Source organism: Chinchilla lanigera, unplaced genomic scaffold (genome assembly GCF_000276665.1).
Source record: "Chinchilla lanigera isolate Chin_1 unplaced genomic scaffold, ChiLan1.0 scaffold00036, whole genome shotgun sequence".
NCBI classification, from domain to species: domain Eukaryota; kingdom Metazoa; phylum Chordata; class Mammalia; order Rodentia; family Chinchillidae; genus Chinchilla; species Chinchilla lanigera.
In genome coordinates, this window is record NW_004955437.1 from 1739357 (window position 1) to 1766722 (window position 27366).

General features: G+C 61.1%; 1 protein-coding gene across 7 annotated transcripts in view; it reads right to left on the reverse strand.

Moving 5' to 3' along the window:
* Positions 1–69: 69 nt before the first annotated feature.
* The window catches only part of Col11a2 (collagen, type XI, alpha 2), a 27662-nt gene continuing 365 nt past the window's right edge, over positions 70–27366 (reverse strand). For 2 of the 7 annotated variants that reach the window (XM_013517087.1, XM_013517089.1), the window contains exons 2-67: positions 27053–27184; positions 24472–24621; positions 24135–24345; positions 23551–23713; positions 21805–21996; positions 20944–21027; positions 20270–20332; positions 19410–19589; positions 17223–17282; positions 17082–17123; positions 16810–16872; positions 16414–16488; positions 15825–15911; positions 15552–15608; positions 15337–15390; positions 15201–15254; positions 15056–15109; positions 14855–14908; positions 14610–14663; positions 14479–14523; positions 14296–14349; positions 13819–13863; positions 13589–13642; positions 13351–13395; positions 13171–13224; positions 12923–12967; positions 12634–12687; positions 12490–12534; positions 12255–12308; positions 11842–11949; positions 11231–11284; positions 10898–10951; positions 10753–10797; positions 10614–10667; positions 10443–10487; positions 10281–10334; positions 10127–10180; positions 9888–9941; positions 9396–9503; positions 9191–9280; positions 8930–8983; positions 8614–8721; positions 8383–8490; positions 8193–8246; positions 7905–7958; positions 7619–7726; positions 7376–7429; positions 7095–7148; positions 6928–6981; positions 6718–6771; positions 6303–6410; positions 5813–5866; positions 5590–5643; positions 5420–5473; positions 4831–4884; positions 4497–4604; positions 4352–4405; positions 4162–4215; positions 3726–3833; positions 3522–3575; positions 3222–3257; positions 2987–3040; positions 2618–2885; positions 2005–2117; positions 1539–1745; positions 70–1186 (exon numbers count right to left, since the gene is read on the reverse strand). In XM_013517087.1, the coding sequence (XP_013372541.1) occupies positions 1046–1186; positions 1539–1745; positions 2005–2117; positions 2618–2885; positions 2987–3040; positions 3222–3257; positions 3522–3575; positions 3726–3833; positions 4162–4215; positions 4352–4405; positions 4497–4604; positions 4831–4884; positions 5420–5473; positions 5590–5643; positions 5813–5866; positions 6303–6410; positions 6718–6771; positions 6928–6981; positions 7095–7148; positions 7376–7429; positions 7619–7726; positions 7905–7958; positions 8193–8246; positions 8383–8490; positions 8614–8721; positions 8930–8983; positions 9191–9280; positions 9396–9503; positions 9888–9941; positions 10127–10180; positions 10281–10334; positions 10443–10487; positions 10614–10667; positions 10753–10797; positions 10898–10951; positions 11231–11284; positions 11842–11949; positions 12255–12308; positions 12490–12534; positions 12634–12687; positions 12923–12967; positions 13171–13224; positions 13351–13395; positions 13589–13642; positions 13819–13863; positions 14296–14349; positions 14479–14523; positions 14610–14663; positions 14855–14908; positions 15056–15109; positions 15201–15254; positions 15337–15390; positions 15552–15608; positions 15825–15911; positions 16414–16488; positions 16810–16872; positions 17082–17123; positions 17223–17282; positions 19410–19589; positions 20270–20332; positions 20944–21027; positions 21805–21996; positions 23551–23713; positions 24135–24345; positions 24472–24621; positions 27053–27134 (5217 nt within the window). In that variant the 5' untranslated portion in view covers positions 27135–27184 and the 3' untranslated portion in view covers positions 70–1045. Of the gene's footprint in view, positions 1187–1538; positions 1746–2004; positions 2118–2617; positions 2886–2986; positions 3041–3221; positions 3258–3521; positions 3576–3725; positions 3834–4161; positions 4216–4351; positions 4406–4496; positions 4605–4830; positions 4885–5419; positions 5474–5589; positions 5644–5812; positions 5867–6302; positions 6411–6717; positions 6772–6927; positions 6982–7094; positions 7149–7375; positions 7430–7618; positions 7727–7904; positions 7959–8192; positions 8247–8382; positions 8491–8613; positions 8722–8929; positions 8984–9190; positions 9281–9395; positions 9504–9887; positions 9942–10126; positions 10181–10280; positions 10335–10442; positions 10488–10613; positions 10668–10752; positions 10798–10897; positions 10952–11230; positions 11285–11841; positions 11950–12254; positions 12309–12489; positions 12535–12633; positions 12688–12922; positions 12968–13170; positions 13225–13350; positions 13396–13588; positions 13643–13818; positions 13864–14295; positions 14350–14478; positions 14524–14609; positions 14664–14854; positions 14909–15055; positions 15110–15200; positions 15255–15336; positions 15391–15551; positions 15609–15824; positions 15912–16413; positions 16489–16809; positions 16873–17081; positions 17124–17222; positions 17283–19409; positions 19590–20269; positions 20333–20558; positions 20793–20943; positions 21028–21804; positions 21997–23550; positions 23714–24134; positions 24346–24471; positions 24622–27052; positions 27356–27366 lie in introns of those variants that run through there. The other 5 variants (XM_013517090.1, XM_013517092.1, XM_013517091.1 and 2 more) reach the window with 5 other exon arrangements.

Here is a 27366-nt window from a genome sequence, read left to right on the forward strand (position 1 = left end):
ACCTCAGCTGAGGAGAGCTGGATGGGTCTGGGAGACACTGAAATAACAACACAAGTAGCAACACACAGGCCCGGGAGCAGACAATCACATTATTTAACCATCAGTCAGCAGGACACAAGGCTGGCGGCTAGGCAGGTTGCTGGTGTCCTCTTCCATCCTCGGGCCACACATTAACCCTTTAATTGCAGGATCGGGGAAGGGGTCCAGAGGACGGCCGATATGACCAGGATGACAATGAGACGCTTCAGGAGCTCAGGGCCACAGAGATTTACCAGCCGATACGGAAGAAGCTCAGTATTTAAGAATCTGCTGAACGCAGGCCCCTCTACTCCATGTCTTCTCTGGGAGCATAACCGGGTCCTCAAGTAGCAGCCAGGTCCTGCCAGACCCAGACCAAGTGACACAGGACAGCAGGCGTCAGGGCAGGGAGCCAACCCCTGGCAGGTCGGGGTGAGGGAGCCCCACCCAGGGGAGAGCCAGAGCCCTGAGGAGACCGTGTGTTCCAGCGTTCACAGTGGGTGCTACTGGGGGGTGTGAGGGAGGTGGGGTTCACCCAGCCACCCCCACACACACAGTCCCTGAGGAAGGCCCTGAGGCGAAGTCGGGGTGCGGCCCACCCTCAGAGAGCCTGTCTCCAACATCGGGGACTTCCGTTGGCATTTCTCTCTTTATCCTTTTTGTTATAGTGTTTTCCACTCTTTAAATAATTAATATAATTACTTTTAAATACAAAATACACAGTGTCCTTTCTCTTCTCTTCCACTTGTTTGGGGTGATTGGCAGGTGAGTTTTAAATAAGGGTCTCAGCTCTCTAACGGGTCACAGGCTCCAGCTGGGAGGGCCGGGAGCCACTGATGCCACCCTCCCCTGGGGCATCCCCAGCACCCAGCATCGCCCCTCCCCTGACCGCCCCTGACTGGGGGGCTCTCAGTGTCCCGGCGCAAGGCCCCGATGGTGAGGAGCCCCGGGAAGGAAGTGACGCAGAGCCGATGCTGTGTGATTCCAGGTGGGCCTGGGGGCAACGGGCAGGTCCGACGAGAAGGTCCTAGCCCATGAAGCAGACAGGGCCCAGCAGCACCCCTCCTCGCCTCGGGGGGGCCCCCAGGTCTGAGAAGGAGGCATCCAGCACCGGCAGCTGCTCCACCACTGGGGTGCGCACCTCCAGCACCGTCCGGCCGTGCTGTGTCTTGCAGGGGAGACAGAAAAGGCCAGAATGAGCACCAGAATGAGCAGCCCCAACCCGGCCCCAGGCTTGACTCCTCTCTGAGTACCTTGACCCCACCCAGGTGACTCAGGACGTACAGACTGGGGGCGTCCACGTGTCCCCTGTGAGTCTGGGTCTGTGTGACGGAGGTGCCCCAGGCGATCCCCACCCAGGCAGCTCACAGGAGCCTGGCCCCCGCACCCCTTCCTCACTCCACCTCCCTCTGGAAGCTGGCTCCTCGCGGCTGCCCCCGCGCCCTGCCCAAAGGGCCCCCCAGCTCCTTCCTGCAGCCTGCTGCTGGGATCCCCCTCCCGCCCAGCTTCCCAGCTCCCACCTGGCAGCCCTCTCGGAACTCCTTGACGTAGGGGCTGGTCTCCGGGCTCAGCTCGTCCTCATTGGCTCCCCGTAGTCTCAGGGGACTGTCGAGGGCCGCTTTAGAGCAGGGGTAAGAGACGTCCTGGTGCGCCGAGACGCTGAGCAAGCGCAGGAAGGTGAGCTGGACCACACCGACCGGGGAGCCCTCCGAGTCCACGTAAGAGAACTGGAAAGAGACACGTGCGGGGGTGGGCGTCACCGACCGCCTGCAGAGCAGCTACAGAGCCGGCCACTGAGCCAGGTCTCCAGCACAGGCTGGGTGGGAGCCAGGGGGCGAGCGTCTGTCCTGAGATTTCAAGGGAAGGGACAGAGCGCATCCTAGGGCGGGTGAGAAGGAAAAGTGTGGGAGCAATCCCCCCACACTCCGCCAGGCCCTGAGGGGATGGTGCTACGGACAGGGTCGGCAGTCGGAGGCCACCTCTCACCTGGGTGACGTCATCCCTGGGTGTCACACACGTCTCCCCTCCCGCTGTAAAGTTGCAGAAAACCCGGAAGGCGTCCCGGGCGCAGCCCTGGTTGGGGTCCACCCAGTACTCTCCTGTCGTGAAGGGCCGGGAGGTCAGGGCCGCTGTGGTCTGCACTCCAGGATGGTCTTTGCTCCTCCCTCCCACCCCGAAGCCCCCAGCCCTCCCCACGGCACCCTCGGTACCCCGACCTTCCCTCCACAGCCCTTGCACCCTGCTCAGGGTCCCCATCCCCTGCTGCTGGGCCCTGACGGCTGACCCCCGGCCCCCAACAGCAACGCCAGGCTTGTCTGAGTGGAGGAGTGTGACATCCTCATACCGGTACCGCGTGTGGCCTGGTGTGAGCCCAAGTGCAAGTGTACATGTGTGTTTATCACTTCTGGACATGCAGCTGCAAAGGGCAGGAGGGCCCTGCAGGACCGCGTCAGCTACCCGGATGCTGAAGTCCCTCCGCGCTGGGTGATTTGGAGTCCCCGCTCCGAGCCCCTCGGCCCTCACCGCAGCCCAGCCCCTGCCCTGGCCGCCCAGCATCCTTTCCGCTGCCTCAGTGCCCGGCCCTGAGCTCGGCTCTCACCATCGGGCAGCTCCGGGTGGCAGAGCTTCAGGTCCTGGCAGGTGCGAGCGGGGCTGTCCTGGGTCCCCGTTGGCCGCCTCATCTGCTCGATCTCCTCCCGCAGGGAGTCAAGTGAGCCGAAGATCTCCTCCAGTCCCCCAGCACTGCCCGGGGCGCCCCCAGTCGGCACGGCCTCGTCTTCCTGTGTCAGACGGCTTCCGTCCACGGAGCGGCGCGTCTTCTTGGGCATCTGGATGGGCAGCGGCTGGATCACCTCGCCCGGAGGGCCCTGGGTGGAGAGATGGAGAGGTGAGATGAGGTTGCTGGGAAGGTAGAGCGGAGACTGACAGGGAGGGAAGCCAGAAGGGCAGGCTCGGCCTCGGAACTCACCGGGTGTCCTGGGGGGCCCTGGACGCCCTTCTCTCCCTTAGGTCCAGCTGGGCCCTGACAACGGATTAAAGGTCAGGGTGGGGTCAAGAGGTCAAGCGTGAGGTCACGGTCACAGAGGGGTCACATGAGTCTCCTGGCTGGCAGTGAGGAGCTAGGGGCAGGGGGAGGATGGCCCTGAGAGGTGGGGTCAAGTCCAGCTGGGGGAGCAAAGGTCAGGGCCGACGGGGTCACTCACTGTGGCTCCTTTGGCTCCTTTGGGGCCAGCAGGTCCCTGTGAAATGAGGAACAAAAGAATGGTCACATGGGGAGGCCAAGACCCAGAGGAATGGAGAGCAAGGTCGTAGGTCCACAGGGCCCTGGGTACCGCAGCAGGGGCACGAGGAACAGGGGGCATTTGGAGACCCTGGAACACAGGGAAGGAAACCCTGGAGGGCCCTGACCCCTGTCTGCCAGGCTGCAGTTGAATGGAGGTCACTGCGAGGTTATGGGACAGCAGGGTTTGGGGGACTTGGAAGAGGACCAGTAGGATACTCACAGGGAGGCCGGGAGGCCCTCCAGGACCGATGGGGCCAGATGCTCCTGGGATACCCTAAGATGCACGGGGGCCTAGGTCAGCTGGGCCCTCCTCCCCACCCCTCCAGAGCACGCACCCCCCACCCCACAGCTGAGCCCCGAACCCACCCCACCACGATCCCCATCCTTATCCCCCAGGCTTCCCAGGACCACGCCCTCGACCCACCGTCTCTCCCTTCTGTCCAGCGGAGCCCTGAGGGCCAGGAAGTCCCCGGTCACCCTTCTCTCCTTGCTCTCCAGGGGGGCCAATCAGTCCAATGAGACCTGGGTGGCCCTGGGGAAGGGGACAGTGGTCACCAGGATGCAGGGAGAGTCACTTGGATGGGGAAGCACGGCCAAGGGGCGGGGACCTGGCTCGGCGACAGAGCGAGCGCATGTTTCACATGTGTGAGGCCACAAGGCTAATCCCCAACCAAAAAAAAAGGCCAAGAAGACAGAGAAGGGCAGGGTATGGGGCTTGGGGCGGCAGCAGCAGCTGTGAACTGTCCCCATGAGTGAGGCTCCCCAAGGACTGGGTGCTGGGGCTGAGGCAGCATCCCCATAGGGTCCAGAGGGTGAGGGCGGTGGGAGAGACCCCAGCCACATGTCTGTCCGTCGCTTACCTTCTCCCCTTTGGCTCCTGCATCACCCCGGAGGCCAGGAAGCCCTGGGGGTCCCTGCGGGGAGATAGGAAGTCACTCTCTCCGGAGGGAGGTGGGAGCGAGTCCTCCCCATGGCCTCCCACGCCCTCCACAGCTTCAGCTCGCTGCCCCACCGCCCCAGGGTGCTGACACCGCCCAATCCGTCACTCACCACAGGACCCGGCGGCCCGGCCTGGCCTGTGGCTCCAGGACGGCCTTGCTGCCCCTACAGGGTAGAGAGACCCCAGGTCAGGAGGAACATCCCACGCTCTGCCCCTCCCTTGGTCCTTCACCCCGCCCTGTACCCCACAACTCACCACTGAGCCCGGGAGCCCCCTCAGCCCATCAGGGCCAGGTTTTCCAGCTGGGCCCGCGGGACCCACAGGGCCTGTCTTCCCTGGGGCGCCCACAGCACCAGGATCCCCCTGAAACACAAAACATGCGTCCAAAAGAGCAGAGGAGGGGATACAGGGGGGCTCAAGATGGAAAGGGTGAGACAGGAAGGAGGGAGACCCTGGAGCAGGAGCAGGAGCAGAACCCGGTCCCCAAAAGGGCTCAAAAGGGAGAGGTGGCCATGGGGCGGGCACCCGGAGACAGAGGAATCTGCGGAGGAGGCAGGGGACTGTTCCGGCACGGGGCGGCCTCTCTCACCTTGGCTCCCTTCTCGCCCTGTCGCCCCTCGGGGCCGGGTGTGCCAGCAGGACCCTGGGGGTGGGGGCAGGGAGGAGGTGAGGCCATGGGCAGCCAGGCTGAACTCTGCCCTCTTGTACACACGCTCACGCACACATGCGTGTGCACACACTCACACATGCACAGACACGGGCACAAACGCACAGGGCCAAGTCACAGACCGTAAGAACGGGTACCGCCGCCCCAGCTGCTGGAATACTGAGTAGTTCTGTACATTTGGTGGAGAGCCTCACGCCCGCTTCCCACCTCATGGCCCACTTCCTGTCCCAGCAACTCAGAGCTTAAGCCCCGGCCCAGCAGGGACCTCTAGAAAATCCAGCCCTTCCGCCGAAGTCCATCCTGATTGGTCAGTAGGTGCTCCCACGGCTGGCAAGAGCATGTAGACCAAATCCCGGAGCAGAGACACACAAGGTGCACAGAACAAGGGTACATGTCTGCTCCTGCGCACGTGTACCCCACCAAGGACAACCCAGACGCCAGGTGCCTCCCTGCCCATCACCCGCCGTTGTCCCAGGGCTGCCGCCAAGGGCCCAGCACCCAGCTCACTCACCCGCTTCCCCAGTGGTCCAGGCGGCCCGTTCTCCCCAGTGGGACCAGGGGATCCCTAGGGAGGGAGGAATTGGGGTGAATGAGCAGCCTCCAGCCAGGGAGCCCGTTCTCGGGAGCACAGAAGAGGGGTGTGAAGCCTCAAGCTCGGTGGAGGGGTCACTGGTCACTCACAGGCTGGCCTGGCTCGCCGTCCTCTCCTCGGTCGCCCTTAGCACCATCTTGGCCCTGCAGGAATGGAAGCAAGGTCAGGGGCAGCTCCCAACCTGGCTGGCCGCACCCCCAAACTGCCATCCACCTGCCCCTCTGCCCGCCCAGCTTCCTGGTACCTGAGTCCCTCAGCAGCACCAAGCCCCTCCATAGACGCCCCAGCCACTCCACTCCCGGGGAGACTCACCCTAGGGCCGACTTCTCCGGGAGGGCCGGGGTCCCCAGGGAAACCGACAGGACCCTAAGCCAGGGCGAAAGCAAGGGTCAGAATCGCAGCAGACTAAGCCACCCAGAGCCAACGCAGACGCCTGGCACGTGCCTCACTCTCCCCACAGGCACCCCGCTCAGGAGAGGTCCCCTGGGCGCCTCCCCCACCCACACACCCTGCGGGCCCCAGACTCTCCGGGTGCTGACCTCAGGCCATTCTGCACTTTCCGTCTGCATCCTGGGACCCCAAGTCCCCCTCCCAGGAGGCCCCATTCCCTCCCGGGACTTCCCTCCCAGCATCTCCCCAGTCCTGGGGTGCCCTGCACTCCTAGGCTTCACACACACACACACACACACATGCACGCACACACGCACACACACACACATGCACACATGCATGCACGCACGCACACGCACGTATTCCCAGTCTTCTCATACAGCCCTCTTCTCGCACCCCCACACACACTCACAGGGTTGCCTTTGGGGCCATCGTCGCCCGTGGGGCCTTTGGGGCCGGGCGGCCCGGCCTCTCCCGCCTGCCCCGACTCTCCTTTCTCCCCGCGCTCCCCACGTGGTCCCTGCAGAAGGAGCGGAGGTGCAGATGGTCTCCAGGGGCTCTCAAGTCCAGGGCCGCAACCCCTGCTTTCAGCCTCCCTTTGTCCCCTCAGTGACAGTGCGACGCCCCCGAAAGTCAGGAGGAGCAGCACGGCCAGCAGAGGGAAAGCAGGATGGGGCCCCTCTGCCCTCCAAGGACAGGACAGCGCGGGCTGCCTCCGGGCCAGGCTGGCGCAGGCGCCCGGGCCAGGAATGCACCGCTCCAGCTCAGAGGGGGCACAGAAGGCTGGGGTGACAGACCGGGGATCCAGGCCTCGGAGGTTCACTTACCTTGACGCCTGGCTCGCCCTGGACCCCTGGAGACCCTGGTTCTCCTGGCTCCCCCTAAAAAAAAAAAAAACATTGACTGGGGTCAAATCTTCCTGTTTTTCAGTCCCAGCCCTCCCCACATCTTATTTTCTGTACCCCCAAATAAAGTGGGCAGAATTCCAACCCTTACCCCCACCCCAAGGACCGGTCCATCTACCCCTTCTCAGTTACCTTCTCTCCAGGGGGCCCCAGGTTCCCAACACCTCCGGGGGGACCTTGCGGGCCCTGAAAAGGGAAGGGAGAGAGGAGTCACTGCCCGGCAGAGCCCGAGGGTAAGCGAGGCCCAAGGTCGGGGGCAAGAGAGCAGGGACCCGGGGCAGGAGGCCGAGGAGACTCACATCGGCGCCGTTGGGTCCGGCCGGGCCGCGTGGTCCTGGGGGGCCAGGAGGTCCCTGGGAGGGAAGAGATGTATCAGAGACGGGCACGGGGCACAAGAGGGGCTCCAAGGTGGAGCACGGACGTGGGGCTGGGCAAGCACAGGTCCTGGGCATGGGGCGGGACAGGGCGCGGGCCAGGGCCCAGCGTACACAGTGAGGTCTCAGCGGGGCGCTGGGCTGGGGGCTGGCTGGACGGGGTGACTAGTCCAAGGAAGGCGGGGCTCCCTGGGGGTCACACTCACCATGGGACCCACATCACCTGTTTCTCCCTTCTCCCCGGAGGGGCCTGGCAAGCCCTGCGCAGGAGTTCAAAGCACAGACACAGCTGACCACCCCACCCAAGGCGTGGCCCGCGCAGACCCAGCCCCATAGATCCCTCCCTGGGGCCCTGCTGCCCCCCCAGCCGGCTGTAGGCAGGCCTCCCGGGCGAGCACCAGCCCCTGCTGACCCTACCCCTCAGTCCCTGTCCCCAGCCCCCAACTCACCTGTAGACCAATGGGTCCTGGGGATCCATTGAAGCCTCTTGTTCCTTCATCACCTTTGGCTCCAAAGTGTCCCTGGGGCCCCCGAGCTCCAGGCTCCCCATCAGCTCCCTGGATGAGGGACAGGGACAAGGACACAGATAGGTCGGGTGTTCTCTATCCACAAACCCCTCATACAGTGGGCATGGGACCCAGAGCTCCCATTCCCAGGCCCAGCCCGAAGGGCAGAGGGGGACCAAGGCAGATCAGAGACCTCTGGGGACTCAGGTGGGGACAGAGGAGCACTCACCGCTGCTCCAGGTTGCCCCACAGGACCAATGGGTCCAGGAGGTCCAGGAGGGCCCTGGGGGAGAAAGAACAGAGACTCCAGTACAGGAAGAGGAAACAGGAAGGAATGAGGTCAAAGGCCAGGAGGTCAAAGGTCAGTGTCTTGGGCTGGGGAGGAGGCTCGGTTAAGGTAGAGTGCTCAATGGCCCTGGGTCAGATCTCCACAGTGTGCATGCCCGCGCGCGCGCACACACACACACACACACACACAGACACACACACGCACACAGGGCAGGTCATGGGCACTTACATGTTCGCCCTTGTTCCCTTTGGTGCCCTTCTGTCCAGGGTCTCCCACCTCACCCTGGGGGCAAAGGCAGAGGAGATGTCAGGGAAAGGACACGGTAGGGGAGCCAGAGCCAGGTCAGGGAGGCGGAAGTCATGCCCACGTCAGCCGCTTCACCGGGAGGGGAGATAGGCCGGTCTGTGGGTTCCCTCACCTTGTCGCCATCCTCTCCAGCCACGCCAGGGGGTCCAGCAGGGCCAGGAAGTCCCACAGGACCCTGCACCCCATCGCGGCCAGTGGGACCAATAGGACCCTTCTCGCCCTGAGGGGAATGAAGAAAGGAGTGGTGGCCTGGAGGTGACCTCACCCTCAAACACCCCGCAGGGGGACTCCACAGCCAGCACCCCTGCACACACGGACCCCCGCCAGAGCCCTCCACACTCACCGGGACGCCTTTCTCGCCTGCTGCTCCTGGCGGACCCTGCGGGCCTGGGCGCCCGGGGGGACCAATGGGTCCCCCTGATCCTGCTGCACCTCGTTCTCCAGGGGAGCCCTAAATGAGGAGACTGAGTCAGGCCCCCAGGAAGGGGAACCCAGCCCCCCCAAACCAGAGGACCCCTGGCCAGGAGAAGTCCTGAAAGTCGGGTGCATTCTGGATGACCCTAGATTCCCTCGGCCCAGTCCCGTGGTCCCGTCAGATACTGGTCCTCATCTGGTCTCACCCACCCGCCTCCCCAGGTCCCTCAGGACCCCAGACTCACTGCAGGGCCCGGAGGGCCAGCTGGGCCTTCATTCCCCTTCAAACCAGGTCCGCCCTACGAAGCACAGGTTTGGGCCAACAGGTGAGACAGGAAGGAGGGACAGGAAGGCGGGACACTCGAGGGGTCCAGGAGGAACAGGGTGCTTGGACACATGCTGGGAAGGATGAGGGTCATGGAGGAAGCCGGGCTCAGGGAGATGCGGGGTGGGGTCAGCATGCAGGGTGACTTGTGACAGGCAGGTGGTTCTGGGGCCACACTCACAGCAGTGCCGGGGAGACCTCTCTCCCCTGGGAAGCCCCTCAAGCCAGCTGGACCATCTTTCCCTGGAGCCCCAGGGGGGCCGGGGTCACCCTAAAAGGAAAGGAGGGGTGATGAGCTAAATTGGGCAAAGAAACCTCTGGTCCCTGCAGATCCCATCACCCATCCCCCCAGCCCCCAAGCTCCCCTCTGCTGGTCCCTCACTGACCTTTGTTCCTTCTTTTCCCGCTGTGCCAGGCAGTCCCTGCTCTCCAGGAGGTCCTGGGGGACCTGGGTGACCTCTCTCCCCCATGGGACCGCTTTCTCCTGCTGCTCCCTGGAAAAGGGGCAGAGTTCCCATGATCAGCCCCTTCATCCCATTGTCTGCCCAAAGAGCCCACCCTGGCGCCCTAAAATACCCCTCTAGAGCCCCTTCCTCCTGCCCAGCAGCAATCAGGACGTTCTTGGGGCTCTACGGGCGGCGCTTCGCTTTGCCTTCCCCGGTGTGGAGTAACTGCGCCACCTTGTGTCGCTGTTGGGGAACTGCCTCCCCACAAGTGAGCAAAGCCGCGGGGCGCAACTGAGGCTCAGAACCCGGCCCCAAATCCCATCCCCCGGGGTCCCGGCAGGCAAACCAGGGCCTGGGATGCGTGACTGGGAGGAGAGGACAGACAGACTAACTCCAGATCTGGCTTCCATTTTCTCCTGCGGGCAGACCTACCTGGGGTCCCACCACGCCAGGGGGGCCGGGAGGGCCCGTCTTCCCTTGGAAGCCCTGAGAGAGGAGAGAGGATCAGAGCAGGTAGAGAGGGGGCTGACCCAAGGCTCCTGGAGGGTCGCCCCGCCCCGCTGGGTAGGAGCAGCGCCAGGACCTGCTCACTCTGCCAGGAGCCCCACGCCTCCCAGGCAGCTCTGGGGCGTGGGGGCCGCCTGGGACCGGACCACCTAGGCATCGCTTACCACTTCTCCTCTCTGGCCTGGGTGTCCGGGCAGCCCGTCCTTCCCAGGGGGTCCCTGGAAGGGGTTCAGAGGTCAGGCGAACCCTAGGCTGGGCAGGGGTACGGGAAAGAAGGCCTCGGGGACCGAGGTGGGTCCGCATCAGCAGCCAGCTTACCGGGGGGCCTTTGGGGCCGGGAAATCCATTGGGGCCCTGGGGTCCAGGGAGGCCCTAGAGACAGAGAGCGGCAGCGTCGGGAGAAGGCAGGACGGCGCTGGCAGGGGAACACGGCTCCCAGCCGCAGAGCAGCAGGCCACGGGATGCTCAAGCCACACTCACCCTCTCTCCGGGCGGCCCGTGGGGGCCGTCACCTCCGGATGTTCCCTGGGGGGAAACAGAGTCAGGCAATGAAGGAGCTGCTTCCCCGCCAGGCCCTGGGTGGGGAGGGAAGAGGAGGGGCTGGCGCTCCGTGGGCGAGCGAGGGCCGTGGAGCCCACAGAGGACACTGACCTTAGCTCCAGACTTGCCGGTGGCTCCTCGGGGTCCCCGCTGGCCCCGTGGGCCCTGGGAAGAGCAGGGGACAGTGGTCAGAAACACCCGTGCGCTCCCCGCGGAGCTCCAGAGCCCGTTTCCCTCCCCCCGCACTCACCGTGGGGCCTCGCTCGCCCCGAGGTCCCGCCTTCCCAGACAGGCCCTGGTGGGGACAGCAGAGAATGTCACACGGGTGCGACGCCCCCAGGTCCCCCTCCCACACCTGCCACCCCGCTCCCAAACCCTCTCCCTCCCCAGCTTACCCGGGCTCCTTTCTCTCCACTGGCTCCGGGGAAGCCAGGAAATCCCAGGGACCCCTGGGGAGGGGGAGAAGAGGGGATGAGCAGTGGGGAAAGGACAGGGGGCTCAGGAAGGGCCAGCGGGGACCGGGAGAAGCCATGCTGCCAACAGCGAGGGTCCCCGGGCTTGCCAATAATTATGTGGCCTCAGACAAACCCTGCTACCCGCCGGGCCTCTACTTTCACATCTGTAGAGTGGGAGCCACCTCAGTTATCCAGGATAGCCCACTCTGTGTTTCCTGGACTCAGGGACAAGGAGGGGAAAGGGGGAGGGATACAAACAGGGCATCACATCACCTTGGGACCCTGGCGTCCAGGGTAACCAGGCAGGCCAGGAACGCCCAGCTTGCCCTGTGGAAGGGGAAGAGGAGCCATAAATGCCCTGCATCTCTGGAGATGAGGGCGAGCCCCCAGCAGCGATGCTCGCCCCCAAGCCCCAGCCCCTGGCCCCTCATCCGCCACCCACAGGCTACTTGACTTTCATGATCTCTCTTCCTGCGAGTGGATTTTCCCCAATCTAGTGTCTCCCTTCTGTCTTCAGGCCAGGCTGCTAAAGTCAGGGTCACTGTGATATAGCAAACGCCCACCGTTCACCTGAGCTCCATCTTTCCCAGCATCCCCCAAGACCGGGGCTCTCACCGGCCCCGCCCTTTGCTCAGGCGGTATGCCGCCCCACTGCTCCCCACGCAGCCCCTCCTTCTTGATGGTCCAGGCCAGTTCATCATGAGAAGGAATTTTCTTGACTTCTCCTGCATTCTCCCAACCCACCAGCAACCCATCAGCCACACACACGGCCAGTGCACGGCCAAACCCTGTCCATTTCTATCCTTGGCATCCCCAGGCCCACCCTGCCCAGTGTCCAGGCCGCTGCCATCCACATCCCAGGAACCCTGGGTCATCCCCATCACCTTCTCGCCCAGGAGCCCGGGAGGCCCAGGGTCTCCCGTGGGTCCAGTGCGTCCCTTCGGCCCCTCGGGACCATCTTCTCCCCGGGAACCAGGAACTCCAACCTCACCCTGGGAGTGTCAGGGAGGTGAATGTCAGGGACTGGGGGAGATCTGGACTCCAGTAGGGTTGGTGGGGGCCCAAAAGCTACCACGAACCAGGGAACCACCCCCCCTCCGGGGTAGGAAGAGTGGGACTGGGGGCCAGGAAGGCAGAGAACGTGATGTGGAAACACCGCAGGGACCGGGCTCTAAAGGGGCCACAGCCTTGGAGTTGGGAGCTCAGGGTCTCAAGGAACAGGCTGGCGCCTGGAGGCCGCAGGGAGCAGGATCATTAGGGTGTGGAGTGAGGGACCAGTGTGGGGGCCTCTACTCACCCTGTCACCCTTCACGCCTATGTCACCTTTGAACCCGGGGAAGCCGTCCTCACCCTGAGAAAGATGGAGGTGAGAGCACAGCCGGCGGGGTGGGAGAGGGCTGGGGAGTCAGAGTGGGGGTTTTCGGAGAAGGCCAGCGGGAAGGTGGATTTCGGGGCGGAGCACCGTGTGGAGCAGGCTAAGGGCAGGAGGCGAGCAGGGCAGGGTGTCAGGAAGCTGGGGCCACGGTGCTCACCTTTTCACCTTTGTGACCCTTCAGACCCCGGATGCCATCCACACCCTAGAAGCGGGGAGAGTAGATAGGACCCATCAGAGGGTGGGGCTGGGCTGGAAGGACCAGGCTCCCAAGGCCCCAGCTCGCTCCCCCGCAGCCAGTTACCTTGACACCTCGAGGTCCCGGGTATCCTAAAGGACCCTGAGGTCCAGACGGACCCTGCAAGAAAAAAGAGAGGCACTTATTAAGGGTCCTCAGGGTGGCACTGTTGGGCGACCAGGAGGCAAGAGAAATGGGAATACTGCAACAGCGCCAGACAGTGGGCCGGGTGACAGGACAGGACTGAGAATATGTCAGTCACACGACGGTGAGGACAGGAGATCCCAAGACCCTGGAGGAGCATAGTCAGTACAGAGGCCCTTCGGGAGGTAAAAGGAGGCGTGGAGGATCTCACCTGGTTTCCTTTGGTTCCAGGAGGACCTTCCTTCCCCGGGTGACCCTACGGGTGGGAGATGCGTGGTGTGACTGCTGGTCCCGTCACTTCCCTGCCCCTCTCCCTCCACTGCTTCCAGCCCAGACTCCCCGGTGAGCTCACAAGGCCAGCAGACCCGGGGCACCGCCGGGACTTCCAGCACAGGGACTGCCAGGTCATGGTCACTGAAGGCGCCACGGGAGACCCGGTTCAAAGCGGGGCCTACTCACCGGGAGTCCATCTGCGCCAGGCATGCCAGGGAGCCCCGGCTTCCCGCGAGGACCCTGCAGGGAAATGAGCAGATTTGGGGTGGGTGGCGCTCCCTTAACACAGCTAAGGCTGCCTAGATAAGTTCATGCCCTCTCACCCATCCCATGAACCCCCGCCCTCCAGGTCACACAGCCACTCACCTTCTCACCGTGAGGGCCGATGGCACCCTGAGGCCCGGGGAGACCCTGCACACAGGGAGGGAGAAGTCACGGGGGCCGCACAGCCCGGCCTGTTCTCTCCAGCCACCCTCGGCGGTCCCATTTGGAACATGAGCAAGCGGCCTGCAGACCCTCGACTTCTGGTCCCCACCCGGAGTCTGACCCACTGTGAAGCCAGGGGACGTCACCATGGTCAGAGAGGGCGCGGAGGGCCACTCACCTGGGTCCCAGGAGTGCCCTGCTGTCCGGGAGGTCCTGGCTCTCCCTGAGGGCCCTAGAAACAGGCAGCCAGGTCGGAGTGGGAAGGAGACGCGGACAGAACAAAAAGCGCCGGGAGCTGCAGAGGCAGCCAAGGCAGCAGGCGCAGGAAGCAGGCCGGGGTCAAAGGTGGTGAGCAGGACCCGGCGGGCGCCTGGGGCTTAAAGCTAGGCCTCCACACCCGCCACTCACCAAGCTTCCTTTGGGACCCTGGGGTCCATCCATGCCTCGGACTCCCTGAAACACGAGAAGGGCGTGAGCAGGCCGGAAGGTGGCATGGGCCCGGAGGGACCTGTGGTTTCAGAGAGGCCCGGCCGTTCCCGAGGGTGGACGAGGCAAGCAATCATCAACCACACTGCCAATTCATCCCAAACCTAGGCAAGCACAGCGGCCCGGGCGGGCAGGCGTGGGCCTGTGGGCTGTGGGGCCGCGGCTTGGAGGCTTTCCGTTTTGTTTTTCCTGAGGGTTCTTGTTTTGCTCTGGCTGTGCTCAGAGCCCTGGGTGCGCTGAGCCACAAGGCCCTCCAGGTGCTCCTGGGGGGTGACAGCCGGAGCAGGGACAGGTGGCACCAGAGTAGGAGCGCACACAGGGGGCCGGGGGCAGTTAGGAAGGGCGCAGAGGCAGGGAAGTCGGAGTGAGGTCAGGGCTGGAAGTCAGGGCGCCACTCACCGGGGGCCCAGGGATGCCAGGGGGGCCTTTGGGACCAAGGAGTCCTCGAGGTCCCTGCATTCAAGGTTGGGAGAGGAGACAGCATAAATGAGTGAGAAAGGACAAATCCCTTTTGCGCACAAGTCCCTGCCCTGGCTTCCCCAGAGCCCCCCACCCGGCCCAGCCTGATCCCCAGACGCTCACCGACTCTCCAGGCAGCCCCCGAGGCCCGATCTCCCCGTCGTCTCCCTGGAGGAGGAGGAGGACAGAGTACAGCGAGCGGCCTTGCCTCCTAGACTTCTGTCCCCAGCCCCTGCCCTTGCCACCACACTTACCCGCTCTCCGTCCTCACCGGGGGGCCCAGGAAGGCCCTGGGCACCCGTGTCACCCTGAAAAACGGGGGAAGAATTCAGAGGAGCCTTAGAACCCTCAACACTTGCAGACACCAAACCCCCTTTAATTAGTGAGCTGATTGCATTCAGGGGCTTCTGCTGGGCTCCCAGACTCTTCACACAGAGATCCCACCTGTCCTGCACAGATATCTCCCCATCACAAGCCAACCTACCCCCAGTATACTTACCCTATGTCCCTTCTCCCCAGGTAGACCTGGGAGACCATCAAAGCCTCGATCACCCTAGGAGGAAGAGGACAGCCAGAGTGAGGGTACTTCCTAGCCACCGCTCCCTACTATGTCCTGAGTGGGGAGAGGCTGCATCCTGGGGGCACATGGAGAGCTAGGGAGTCCTGAACTACGGGTGGCAGAGAGGTCCATGCCTGCTACCTTCACTCCAGGTTCTCCCGGCATCCCTCGGGCTCCGTCAGCACCGGCTCGGCCCTGGAGGTGCAAGGGCGGTGTCAGAGCAAGTAGAGTCTCCAGGCTCCAAGCCCTGTCCCCACCAGCACCCGTCCCCGCCCTGGGTACTCACCCTCCGCCCAGCCTTGCCGGGAGGGCCTGCGAGACCCTGAGGTCCTCTGGGGCCCTGGTGAGGACAGAGATGGGAAAAGGGTTAATGGACATAGATGGGAGGGCCAATGGGCCGGGCATCGGATGAGGACCATTACCTGAGGTCCTAGGTCTCCTGATTCTCCTTTCAAGCCAGGGCTCCCAGGCTGCCCCTGTGAAAGAGAAGAGAAGGTGGCCATGTTGAAGGACAGTCCCAAGAGTGACTTCAAAGCCCTTCCCCAAAGAAGCAAAACACCTTCCAACATGGTTCCTTTCCAGAAATATCCATACCTCAACACACAAATAAAGGACACTCTAACACTCGCTCGCTTACCAAGGGTCCAGGACGGCCTGTGTATCCCATCGGGCCTGGGGGTCCACGCAGCGCCAGCTAGGAGAGCAAGGGAACGGCAGAGCTGAGAAGCAGGCAGCTGGCAAACCTCAGAAGAACCCAAATTCACCCTCCATGACTTACATCCTCCCCAACCTCCCTCTCAGGCCCACACCACCCAGACCTTCCCCGCTCTCCTTTCACCGCGGCCCAGCCTTGCAGCCCCTTCCCAGCACCCTCCCTCCCTCCGCCAGGACCGCCTCCAGCCCTGCTCACCCGTGCCTGCTGCAGAATCGCCTGGGCCTGAGCCTCCTGCGCTGCCACCACAGGGCCCTTGTCACCCCCACTGCTACCAAACCGGAACTGAGGGCCAGGAAGAACAGGTCCAGGTTCACATCCAGGAAATCCATGGGACCTTCCCAGCCAGAGGCTTCCTCCCTCTGGGGCATTTCTGCCCCATCCCCCAAGTTCTAGGACACCCCATGCCCCTCCTCTGGCATCTTCTGTGAGCTCCATATGGCTGCTGAGGGGTTTGCAGAAGCTCAACTCCTGTCCTCCTCCAACCTCCTCCTCCCAGAAGGTGCCTTTGGTTCTAGACCCGCCTTGAAACAGAGGACTTCCTGCCTGGTTCTAGAGGGTCCAAGCTGGGTTCTAGAAGAACGTGTCTGGTTCTAGGTCATCAGTGAACCCGAATCCTCCCTCCCCATAGATCACTCTCAAAACAAAACAACAACTACAAAAACTCTCTTTGGGTGGACGCTCTTCAGAACCTCCCCCCGAGCTTTGCTGCCTTGCTGGTTCGTGGGAGCCCAATACAATCCCTGCTTTCCCCGTCAGCCGCTCCAAAGCTCAGAAGACAACTCACTGGGAGCATGAGGGAGGTGCCGGGAGGGCCAGGGGCCCCGTCGGATCCAGGGAGCCCTGCTCGGCCAGGGGGGCCCTGGAATGGGGAAGAATGAGAACGCATGGGCAACTTTATTTCAGTAAGAGGATGCTAGGGCCTTGGCATCGTTTTGAATAAATGTAGACTTCCCTAGGTCTTCCCTGAGCCCCCCACCCCATGGAGGAAAAGGGCGGGTGAGAGAGCAGGCTACTCCACTTCCCAGCCAGAGTACACCCCCTTTCTGGGTACCAGGGGAGTACGACCACCCATTCAATCCGTCAGCCAATAAGAAATTATTGCACGGTAACCCCCTGGGAACAAATGGCTCCTTTACAACTGCCCTCCTTCCATCCCCCCTCCCACAGAACACTGCCTTACCCTCTCTCCAGGGTCTCCAACCGGGCCTGGGTTCCCCTGGATCCCAGGGGGTCCAGCCAACCCCTGAGGAACAAAAGAACAGGGAGTTAGGTGTGGACATCAGACAGAAAAGAGATGTTGTCTACAGAAGGGACCTGGGAACACGAGAGCTTGGATTGGACTCCTCTCTGGACTTCTGGGAGGGAGGCCCGGCCATATTCAGGTAAAGCGGAGAAGAGCCTCCAGGAAGTCCTCCAGCAAAAAGTGGAGGCTAAGGTCACAGCTGCACTCACCGCAGGGCCTTCTGGGCCAGGGGGTCCCTCCACAAGCATACCCTGTGGAGTTAGAGGTTAACAGTCAGGGGCTGCAGAACCCCATCCCTGCTTTCCTACCTTTTTCCCACCTCCCTCAGCTCAGCGACGGATGTAACTCACAGGTTCCAGCACTGCCGGCTCTCCCTTCTCACCCTTCAGCCCCCGGGGTCCATGGGCAACCTGAAGGAGACACACATGTAACCCCCAGCGGGGCCCATGAGCAGCCGAACAGCAGGACCACCCCATCCCAATTCCAATCTTCATTCTCGGGGCCTTCAGAAACCTCCCTGACCCTGCTTACAAACTTTCTAGCTCTTTTCAAAAACCCCTCTCACAGACTTCCCACGCCTGCCAAAAAGACCTCAGGGCTCCCCTCAAAACGCGGCTGGTCTTCAGCCACACCTCCGCAAATACAGCTCAGTCTCCTTGATGACTTCTTTCTGTCTGTGGGACTTCCAACCCCAACCTTCCCAAACCCCCTCCTGGAGGACCTCACACTGTCCGCCATGTTCCCTCTCACCCCAGGAACCCTCAGAACTCTAAGAAACCATCCGCTTCCTCACCCTTACTCCAGCCATCAAATAAGAATCTCTGAGATGATGGCAAGATTTTTATTTGAGGATGAGGGTAGCGTATGGACCTATACAAGAATATGATGAAAGCTAGGAGTCTTTCTCTAGAAAATAAAAAGTACGTCTGCTGACACATAGAATTTTACTTAGAATTTCAAAGGGTTCACAAATTAAATACCCGCCCACCCCCCAAGACTTAGCATCCAAACCTTAAGTAGATCTGGGGAGCAATCCCACTGGTATTCTAAACTCAGGCCTCAGAATCGGCTTTTGGAAAAATACAGCTTTTGGGCTCATTTATCCAAGGCACAGAGCAGAGCCTCATTCCTTTCTCAGTAGAGATGCTCTCTGCTTCCTCTGACTCTCCTTTATCCTCCACCCAAGCCCCCTTCCCGCTTCCATACTTCCACTCAGATGTCTACTCCAGGCTCCAGGCCCAGAACCAAGCTAAGGACAGGGAGAATGGAAGACATGTAACACCACCTCCTCCAACTGTCCCAGCAAAGATCTTGAGAATACCCGCTCCACCTCCACCCTGCCCAAATAGCAACGATGGGTTCCCGCCTCTCCCAAATCCCAGATCAACCCTAAAGCCCCAGGTAGCAGCATAAAGGAAAGGCAGCGGAGGGTTAAGGCTGGCAGTGTTAGAGAAGGGAGGTGTGGGATGAAGGAGCAGGGTAGAAGAGGCAGCCATCATTGCATGGCAAAAGATGAAGTGGAGTAGACAGGAAATATTCCAACTGACAGGGAGCGTTTAAGACACGAGAAACTACCAAGGGACACGAAACAAGGGACACATGCTTGGAAGCAAGAACGACGCCAGGGCCAAGAAAAATTAAACACAGCCAAGACGGCTAGAAAACAACCCAGACAAACAGGAAGTGGTTAGGCAGACAGGAAGCAGCCAAGAAAAGAGGATCCAGGAAGTGGACTTTCAACAACAACATGGCTACCATGACCAAGAGAGGAGAAAGACTCACAGAACAGATTAAGAATGACTCCCATTAACGGAATTATGACAATGAAAAGAAATTATTTCAGGAAAAAACACAAACATCAAGGCTAGAAGAGACAGGAAATAGCCATGATAAATATCTAGGTCCAGAACGGAAACTTTATGATTTGGATAATCTGAGACGCAGGAAGTGTCTGCTTGTCAAAGGAAACTGTCACAAGACAGTATGACAAACTAGAGTCACAGCACAAATAATAAATCTCTTCCAGTCCAACCTGAGACCGTCACCAAGATGGATGCCATGGCTAGAGAAGACGGGAAGAGACAGATAAGAAGTGGCCTGTGGGTTAGAAAAGGTGACAGAGGGAGTTAGGTCATTTGGCAGCAACGTGGACGAGAAAGTCTTTTGATCAAGAAGAACTGATGGAAACAGACTGAAAACAGACACACGGTAGTTGCTTATTGACCAAAAGCTTTATGAAATCCAGCTTGATTTAGACAGGATGTGGCCAGGAAAGACAGACAGTGGCCATAGAATTCAAAGAAAATCTCAAGTGCCACAGGCCAAAGGATCCACAAGGAGACACAGGGTGAGACACTGGGCAAAGGAAGGCAGAAAGTAATCTTTCCAAGCAACATAGACGCCTTGTGTACACAGAAAACGGCAACCCAGCACCAACGGGAAGTAGCTCACGGCCAAGAATGACGAAAAACAACAGGAAGCAATTCTTGTAGCTCCCACTGACGGTCAAGAACGGAAGAAGAGCGCCCTTCACTTACGGCTCCTGAGTGGGTTGTCTCCGCAGAGAGGGCAGGGCCAAGCTCCGTCTCCTCACGATAATCATCCCCATAGCCATAGGTGTAATCGTAGAGCCCTGCTGGGGAGTCTGTGCCACCCTCCCCATATTCCTCTGCCAGGAACCTGTCGGCTGTGGGGGGGACCTGGAGATCTGTCTGCTCCTTCCCGGGGATGGGGAGGGAGAAGGGGTGGACGGGGGCGTTAGGACTGACAGGAGGTTATGCTCGAACCCCCCCGCATTCGATACCTTCTAGCCCAAAAGATCCCGAGGGTAACCGGGAGTGGAAATTTCCTCCCCGGGAAGAGTAAGGGCAGTGGTTGTACAGAAAGAGGATGACCATCAAAGGCCAAGAATGGGGGGAAATGTCCAGAAAATGGACCTGGTGGGAAAAGATGGTGACTGACAAGAAGGGTGGCTGGAGGGCTGGATGCAAAGTGGACAGTCCATGGACACAACAGAGACAAGCAGTCCGGGAGTGTGAGACGGAGAGGGATGAAAAGAGACAGGGTGAGAGACAGGGAGAAAAAACAACTGACAGCACCGGCAGGAAGTGGATCCCGGAAGGGAAACACGAACAGAGAATGAGCCGGGCTGACACCAACGCTGAGAAGAAGCTACTCGGGAATCAAAGCATCACACAGGCGGCGTGGACAGCAAAGGGAACAGCCGTACTTAGACAGACACGCAGACCCCTAGGTATGAAGGGACCAGGAGACACAAGGCCACACGGATGGCACAAGGAGCCCTCCAGCCAGAGATGGGACCGGTTCATCAGATGACATGGGGCAAGGGGTCTCAGATGCCCACTGCCCCTGCTGGGACGAGGGTGGGTGCAGTTACCTCCTCAGGGAGTGGCAAGGGGCTTGACTCCGGGACTCCTTCCTCTTCACCGGGGCTGGGGTACTAACCCCAAGGAGAGGGAGGGAGGAGGAGCAGGGGCGGAGAAGAAGGCGAGAGGTGAGCAGGCGGGGAGGCAAAGCAGCCCTGTCCCGCCCCTCGCAGGGCAGTGTCTCTGCGCTGGGGGTTGGGGGAAATCTCAGATCTTGCAGCCCCTTCGGAAGGGGGACAGAGGAGAGTGAATCTCCGAAATCTAGTTTCGGGGGCAGAGATCTGGATGCCCCAGCTCTACCTGCCGGTAACCGCTGCCTCTGGTCCTGGGGGGGGCCCGGGCAGTTGGGGGAGCGGCCTGCCGAACTGGTCGGGAGGGGGGAGGCTGGCTGTGTGCTGAGCCAGAGGGCTTCCGGCCTGGTGAGGGGGGCGCCTGCCGGGCCGCTGACCTCTTGGCAGGTGGGTTAGACTTTCGGGGAGGGGTCCGAAGCCCCCCGGGGGGAGGGGGAGCCCCATGGTTGGGGCTCTGAGGCCGCTGCAGCAGAGAGACAGGGGAGGGGCGGTAAGCAAACCTTCAAAATCTAAACACAGGGTGTCTCTCCCCAGAAACTGGCGAGGGAAGGAAGATGGCCTAGGAGAGGGGAATGGGGGAGGAAGGGGGGCATGCAGGAGTCCCTCAAGTTTACCTGATAATCAGGGGTTGTCCCCGTGGTCATCTCATCGTAGTAGGGAGGCTCGTAGTCATAGTAAAGAGACTCAGAGGGCTGGGACTGGGGGGGGGGGGTGGATAGGCAGGAAGGGGGGATGATTGGAGGGGGGGGAAGGGAGCCGGAGAGGTGGTGTGGGGGTCGGGAAACAGGAGGGCAAAGGGAAAAGAGAATTGAGGATAAAGGAGAGGTTGAGGTAAGGTGGGGTGGGGAGAGGAGGGAAGAAGAAAGTGGGTCCCACGCATGGGACAGAAGCAGGCGTGATTAAGAGATTGACCCTTCAGACTTCAGACCACAACCCAAGCTCTTCTCTGTCACCCTAACCCCCCAGGCCCCCCATTCAGTCTCCCTTCCCACCTCCGCATAGAAGGGGCACCCACACTTCCGCAGATGGGGTCCCTCCGCTGCTGCCCTCCCCTCCTCCTCCTGGCTCTTCCCTTCCCAGTTTCTTTCTCGCTTCTCCCCCCCTCTGCTCCCCCACCTCCTCCCCGAGGCTCGAGGCTCACCCGCCCCACTGTCACCCAATCTCTTAATTCAAGAAAGGGACGGGACACAGATCCAGGAAGACTGGCAGAGGATGAGACACAAGCAGGGAACACAGCTCCCAGCCACAAGGTCTGCATAACAACTTTTTATTTTTAAATGAAAATAAAAAGGTTGAGGAATGAGGACTGGGAGGGGGCGGGAGGGGAGGGAGGTGTGGGTGGGGAGAGGAGCTAAGGAGAGGAGAAGGGGAGCCACGGCAGGGTGGGAGCTCGGGACGCAGGGCCCTGGGGAGAGGCCTGGGTGTCCGCCCTCCCCGGAGTGCGCTGCCGCGGTGAGTTTGCCCAACTCCCTCACCTGTGGCCGGGGCTCCTGGTTCTGTGGCCTGTGAAGCCGTGGTGGTTGCTGCTTCGGAGACCTCTGGGCCCGGTGGGACTGTCTGCTCTGCGGTCTCTCCCTCCGGCTCCCCTCACACTCCAGGTCCTTCTGTTCGCAGGACTCATAGGCGGCTTGGACTCCAGGAACGACGACAAGCTCCTGGACATCGCCCTGCCGAGACACGAGGAAGGAAATGGATGAGGGAGGGACAGCGATTCAGAGGGACTGAGTCTGGGACCCATCCCAGGTGGAGCTGTGTAGCAGGAAGGTCTCTGCCAGCCCTCTGTGTGCCCAGCACTCTTGAGGATCAAAGGATCTCACGGGACCTTCATGACCCCTGGAAAGTCAGTAGAACAAGGACCTTTTTACCCATTTTTAGACTCACTCCATTCCGAATCAGATTACTGGCCCAAGGCCATGTGGAGCAGCAGCGTGAGGACTAGAACTCAGGCCTTCTGATTTCTTTTTTTTTGTTTTTTGTTTTTTTCTGGTACCGGGAATTGAACTCTTGACCTTGCATTTGCCAGGCAGGCGCTGTGCCGCTGAGCTAAATCCCCAGCCCCAGGCCTTCTGATTTCAAGTTCAACACTTCACCTACTCCCTGGCCCCGTGGTGCTGCAGAGGCCTTTTCACAAGGGTTTCTGAAGACAGAGGCCCAGCCTTAGCTTCCCTGGCCTCACCATGGCAGTGATGACGGGAATTCTCAGGACCACTAGAAATGCAGGAGAGCCTTCATCTCAATCCCAGTGCCCTTTACCTGGGTCCACACTTGATGCTTAGGCACCTGCCTTACACTGCACTGGGGGGACAGTGTCTCATCTCCAAAGGCAAACTGGGAATTCCTTGGGGTGATAGAGACCTTATGTTATTGTCCTGGTCATCAGGTGTTTAGAAAATGCTGACTGGTTGGGTAGAATGGATAGAAGAATGGATAAGTGGGTGGCTGGACGGGTGGATGAGTGAGTGGGGGTGCAAGTGTGTGGCTGAATGGGGGTGTTGATGGTTAGTGAATGAATGAATGGAACGGTAGACTGGTGCGTAAATGAATGGAAGGCACAGAGCAGACGGATGCAGACTGGTGGGCAGATAGATGGATGGAATGTAATACATGTGTAAATGAATGGCTCACGGGAGCAGGTGCGAGAGGAAATGGGTGGGTGAATGCATAGAAGTGCAGGTGGTTGGCTGGGTAAATGGAGGCATGCGTGTATAGATGGAGAGGGTGGGCGGATGGCTGAGTGAATAGACGGATGGATAGGTTGAAGAGGATGGACAGATTGATGGATAAGTGGGTAGTTTGAAGGGGGGATTGGTTGAGTCAGGGAAGGATGGCCAAGTGGGTAGACAAAGCCTAAATGCATGGGTAGGGGAGTAGTTGTGTGAGTGCTGAGTGGTGGGTGATGGGTGGAGATACGAAGAGTGTGCACAAGTGGATCGGTGGGTGACTGGCGGATGAGCCGGTGGGTGAATACATCGGTTGAAGAGATAGGGGGACAGATGAAGACTGAATGACAGCGAAGTGGCTGTGGACAGTCCATCTAGATACATGGGCATCCGGCTCTCTCACAGAAAAAATTAGCCCTTAAAATGGGAACTAGAAATAAAAATCCCTAAGAGAAGAAATGAAGGCCCGGGGCATAGGAAGATGGAGTGAAGAAGCCACAGGCAGACTGGGCACAAGATACAGCACCAGAAATCGCTCCTTTCTCACACTGGGCTGCTTACCTCAAAGACTTCTTCATCCAGGATGCGGGCCCCAAAGATGACCACTCCGCGGGTGTCCAGCACCGGACGAGCACTTCGGGGAAGAGGCCGGGTGACTCGCTTCTTGCAGTCAATGATGAGGGTGACAGACTGGCCCTTCACAGCCACAGCCACGCGGTGCCACCTGGTTGCGGGCAGGGACAGGTTCAAGTGACGGACTGGAAGGGGGACATCAACAGGGTCGGGAGCGGCTGATGGAAGAGCTGAAGCCAGTAAAACGGCAGCTACCGCACACTGCGCACTTACAGGCCCAGGCACCGAGCATTTGACTGTCATGATTCTATCCTATCATACCTATCTTACAAACCTAGAAAATGAAGCTCAAAAAAGTTAAGGAATCTGCCCATGGGAGAGCCTAGTGCTATATACGAAATGAGGAAACAACTCCAAAGCCCAGCTCCGGCCCGGCGTGACTGGCATCTGGACGGGGCATATGTGTTACATGGTTAAAAGGTCTCAGGGTTTCCCAGGTTAGGGGCTGGGGATCTTGGGGCCCTTTCTCCTGAGAGTGTGGGCCAGGCAGCCAGAGAAGCCAACCGACTCACTTGCCGTCCGCAAGGCTGAGGCCGCGGAACACCGGCTGAGCCGGGGGCTGAGGCCGCCCGGTTTGGTCCTCGTACAGGAAGCGGACAGGTCGGCCGAGCTCCAGGCCCAGCTGCTGGACACCCTGGGCACTGTAGAGAGTCAGGAGGGGCGCCTGGAGGCCAGGGCGGGTCCGGACAACAGTCAGCAGAGAGAAATCTTTGGGAAAGCCTCCTGGTACCCGAGAGAGAGAGACACACACACCACACAGAGTGAGAGGCAAAGAAAGACACAACCCCTCCCTCCGGGTGCGATCCCGGACCCCGCCCCATCCGGGCCCCCATCCTGACTCTTCCGTACCTGGGAAGAGCTGGCGGGTGGGTGCGCTGAGCTGGGCAGGCCGGGACACGCGGTAGGCCACATCAGCCGGACAGATGCCTCTGGCCCTCCGGACACCGTCAGGAAGGGAGGGGAACCTCAGGGCCCGGAGCACGTCCACAGGGGGCGCACCTGAGAGAAGAGCCGGTCACCTAGAACTTGGCTTCTTAAGGCTCAAATTCCCTGGGAGCCGAAAGTCACAACCCCCTTACTATCCTCTGTGCGGATGAGAAACAGCTACCTGACGGGGAGGGCTGTCCTGCACCGTCCGGGACGCCAGGCCCGCTCACTCCTTTGCTCCTGTCTCTGGCACTCCAGCTAGGAGTCTCTACGAATACTTCCTAATACCCCGCTTGCCTCTGGCTGCATCTTGTCTCCCTCGCTCTGTGTCTGCTGGTCTTTCTGTCTCTGCACCTGCTCGCTGTTCTGTCCTGTGTCTTCTTTCTCCCTCCATTTCCCTCACATCTGTCCGTCCTCCTGTCTCCCCATCTTTTCCCGTCCCTCCCATTCCCTTTCCATTATCTCCTGTCTCTGTTTCTGGCGTCTGTCCCGTCTCCAGCACAAACAACATCTGGGCGATCTATCATCTTGGGCACAGGAGGGGCAGGGGGGCCACCAGGGAGAGAGCAGGGAGCCAGCTCTACGGGAGGGGGCTTCCAGCCGCTCCCCATCCTGATTCGGGGATGTGGGGACAACACGGCCCATGCTGAGGAAGGAGACACCGGGAAGAGCTGTCCCGGGAGCCCTGCCCCTTGCTAGGGACGGGGTTGGGGGCTGAAGCTGCCACGCCGAACAGGAGCAGGTCCAGGGCCCAGAGCCACACATCTGTAGATCCCATCAGAGTCCTTGCCCAAAACCCGGGCAAGCTCCCCACACCTGGAATCTCAACCCTCCCTGCCACCCCCACCACCTGAGATCCAAAGAGCCCAGAGCCAGGCTGCCAGCCTGCTCTACCCGGACCTCACTGCCGGCCCAGGCTCCCTAGAAGACGGAAGGTCGCCTCTCCCTGGCTTGCTCCCCGAGTCACACACGTCTCACACCATCAGCTCCAGGTTGGAAAAATCCCAAAGCGAGTTCCAGCAAAACGTTCAGAGAAGTGTGGGGCAGGGCAGAGGCCACAGCCATCGGGAGAGCGCAGCGGGGTGGGGTGGTTGAGGTGGGGCGGGCAGCAGAGAAAAGGCCCTTTGAGTCCAGCGGCCGGGAAACCACGGGCCACCCCCCGCCCCCGCCCGAGCCTGGCCCCTGCGTGTGGCAGCTCCGCAAACATCAACACACAAGGGCCGCTTTGAGAGACCAAGGTGAGCGAGACAGAGACACAGAGACTCACAGAGACCCCAGGCCAAGGAGACCTCGGAGGCCCCCACCTTCCTCCGCAGCCTGGGAGAGGACAGTCCCTCCTGTGCACCCTCTTCCCACCACAAGCCACAAACTCCCCCTCCACCCCGTCCTGGGGCTCATCTGCCCTGCAGCTCCCCGCTGGCACCGAATGCCCACACCTCTGGACCTCTGAGCCACCAAACGCCCCATCCCTAATCTCAGGATTCCATGGTAACCCATCTCCCTGGAGTTCCCCCTCCACTAGCTCAGGCCCAAAATAAGGACAGTCATCTTGGCCGTCTTTGACAGGGGCTTCTTTCCCCCTAAGAAAGGCTCCTAGATCAGTAACAACCCACTGCGCCTGAGCCCCACTCCCCGGAGCTTGGAAGTTCTTTCTGTAATCTAATCTAAGTCCTTTATGCTGCCATTCTATTTTCTCTCCAGAACACAGAAGAAAGGAATAGTCAAGTTATATACAAAACAGCCCCTAGTGTTCCCAAGAGTCGAGGGGCTCACTCCAGCCTGCCTAGGACCGAGCGCTGCCTCAGCCGCCTGCTCTGACATCAAAGCCCCTTTCTTAGGAACCAGGACTTCTGGGTGCTGTGAGGGAAGGAAAGGAAAGATCGGGGCTGTGGACAGCAGGGTCCCAGGGGAGCCCACTGGCCTGAGGGGGAGGGGCGGGGCAGGAATGCAGAGAGCTGGCTGCGGCCTCAGACACCTGATCCCGGCCTGTCCAGCGGCCGTCCTGTTGGCAGCTGGCCCCAGAGCTCCCCAGAGCCAGCCGCGTGGCAGCATCGAGGGCACGGGGAGGGGGCAGGGGACCCTGGCCTCCCTGCCGGTGGGACAGACAATCGAGACATCCTTCCTTCTCTGCTTCTGAGGCTCTGCTCCGTCCCAGGGATGCCCACCCCTCCTCCCTCACAGGCAACATGCGCTAAGCCTGGCGCACACTGGCCCTGGCCGTCTTCGGGTCTCTCCGAGGACACAGGCAAGCATCCAGCCCCGCTCAGGGCTCTCTGTGGTGGTCCCTGCCCTTCCCAGAAGCCTCACCTGCCCTTCTCCAGTCTCTTCAAGGAGGGAGAGATGCGTATTCCGGCTCTCGGGAGCCGAGGGTCTTGCCTCCAACCTAGACACCCAGGTCCCCTTCCTAGAAACTCCTGCCCCAGGCATCAGCGGTCCCCGCCCCGGCTGCTTAGAGCTGAAGTTGCCTCGGACAACCGGCCCGCAGCGTCCCGGCTCCTCTTACCTGCCCAGCCCCGGGCAGCGCTCAGCCCCAGCACCAGAGGCAGGAGCAGGAGGAGGCGACGGCAGCGGCTGCACCGCTCCATGGCTGGGCGACCAGAAGGCCAGGTCCCAGGGACCCGGGGACGCCCGCAGGCTGCCGGGAGACAGCAAGCAGGCTCGGCACCGGGATCCGGGAAGGGTCGGCCGCTGTCCCGCGCCCACTGCCCTCAGCAGCCCGGTTCCATGCAGCGAGGTGCCGTCGAGGCTCCGCGCCGCGCTGCTCGCTGCTCCGCGGCCGCCGCTCCTGTGTCCCCGGCCACCCCCGGCCCAGAGCCC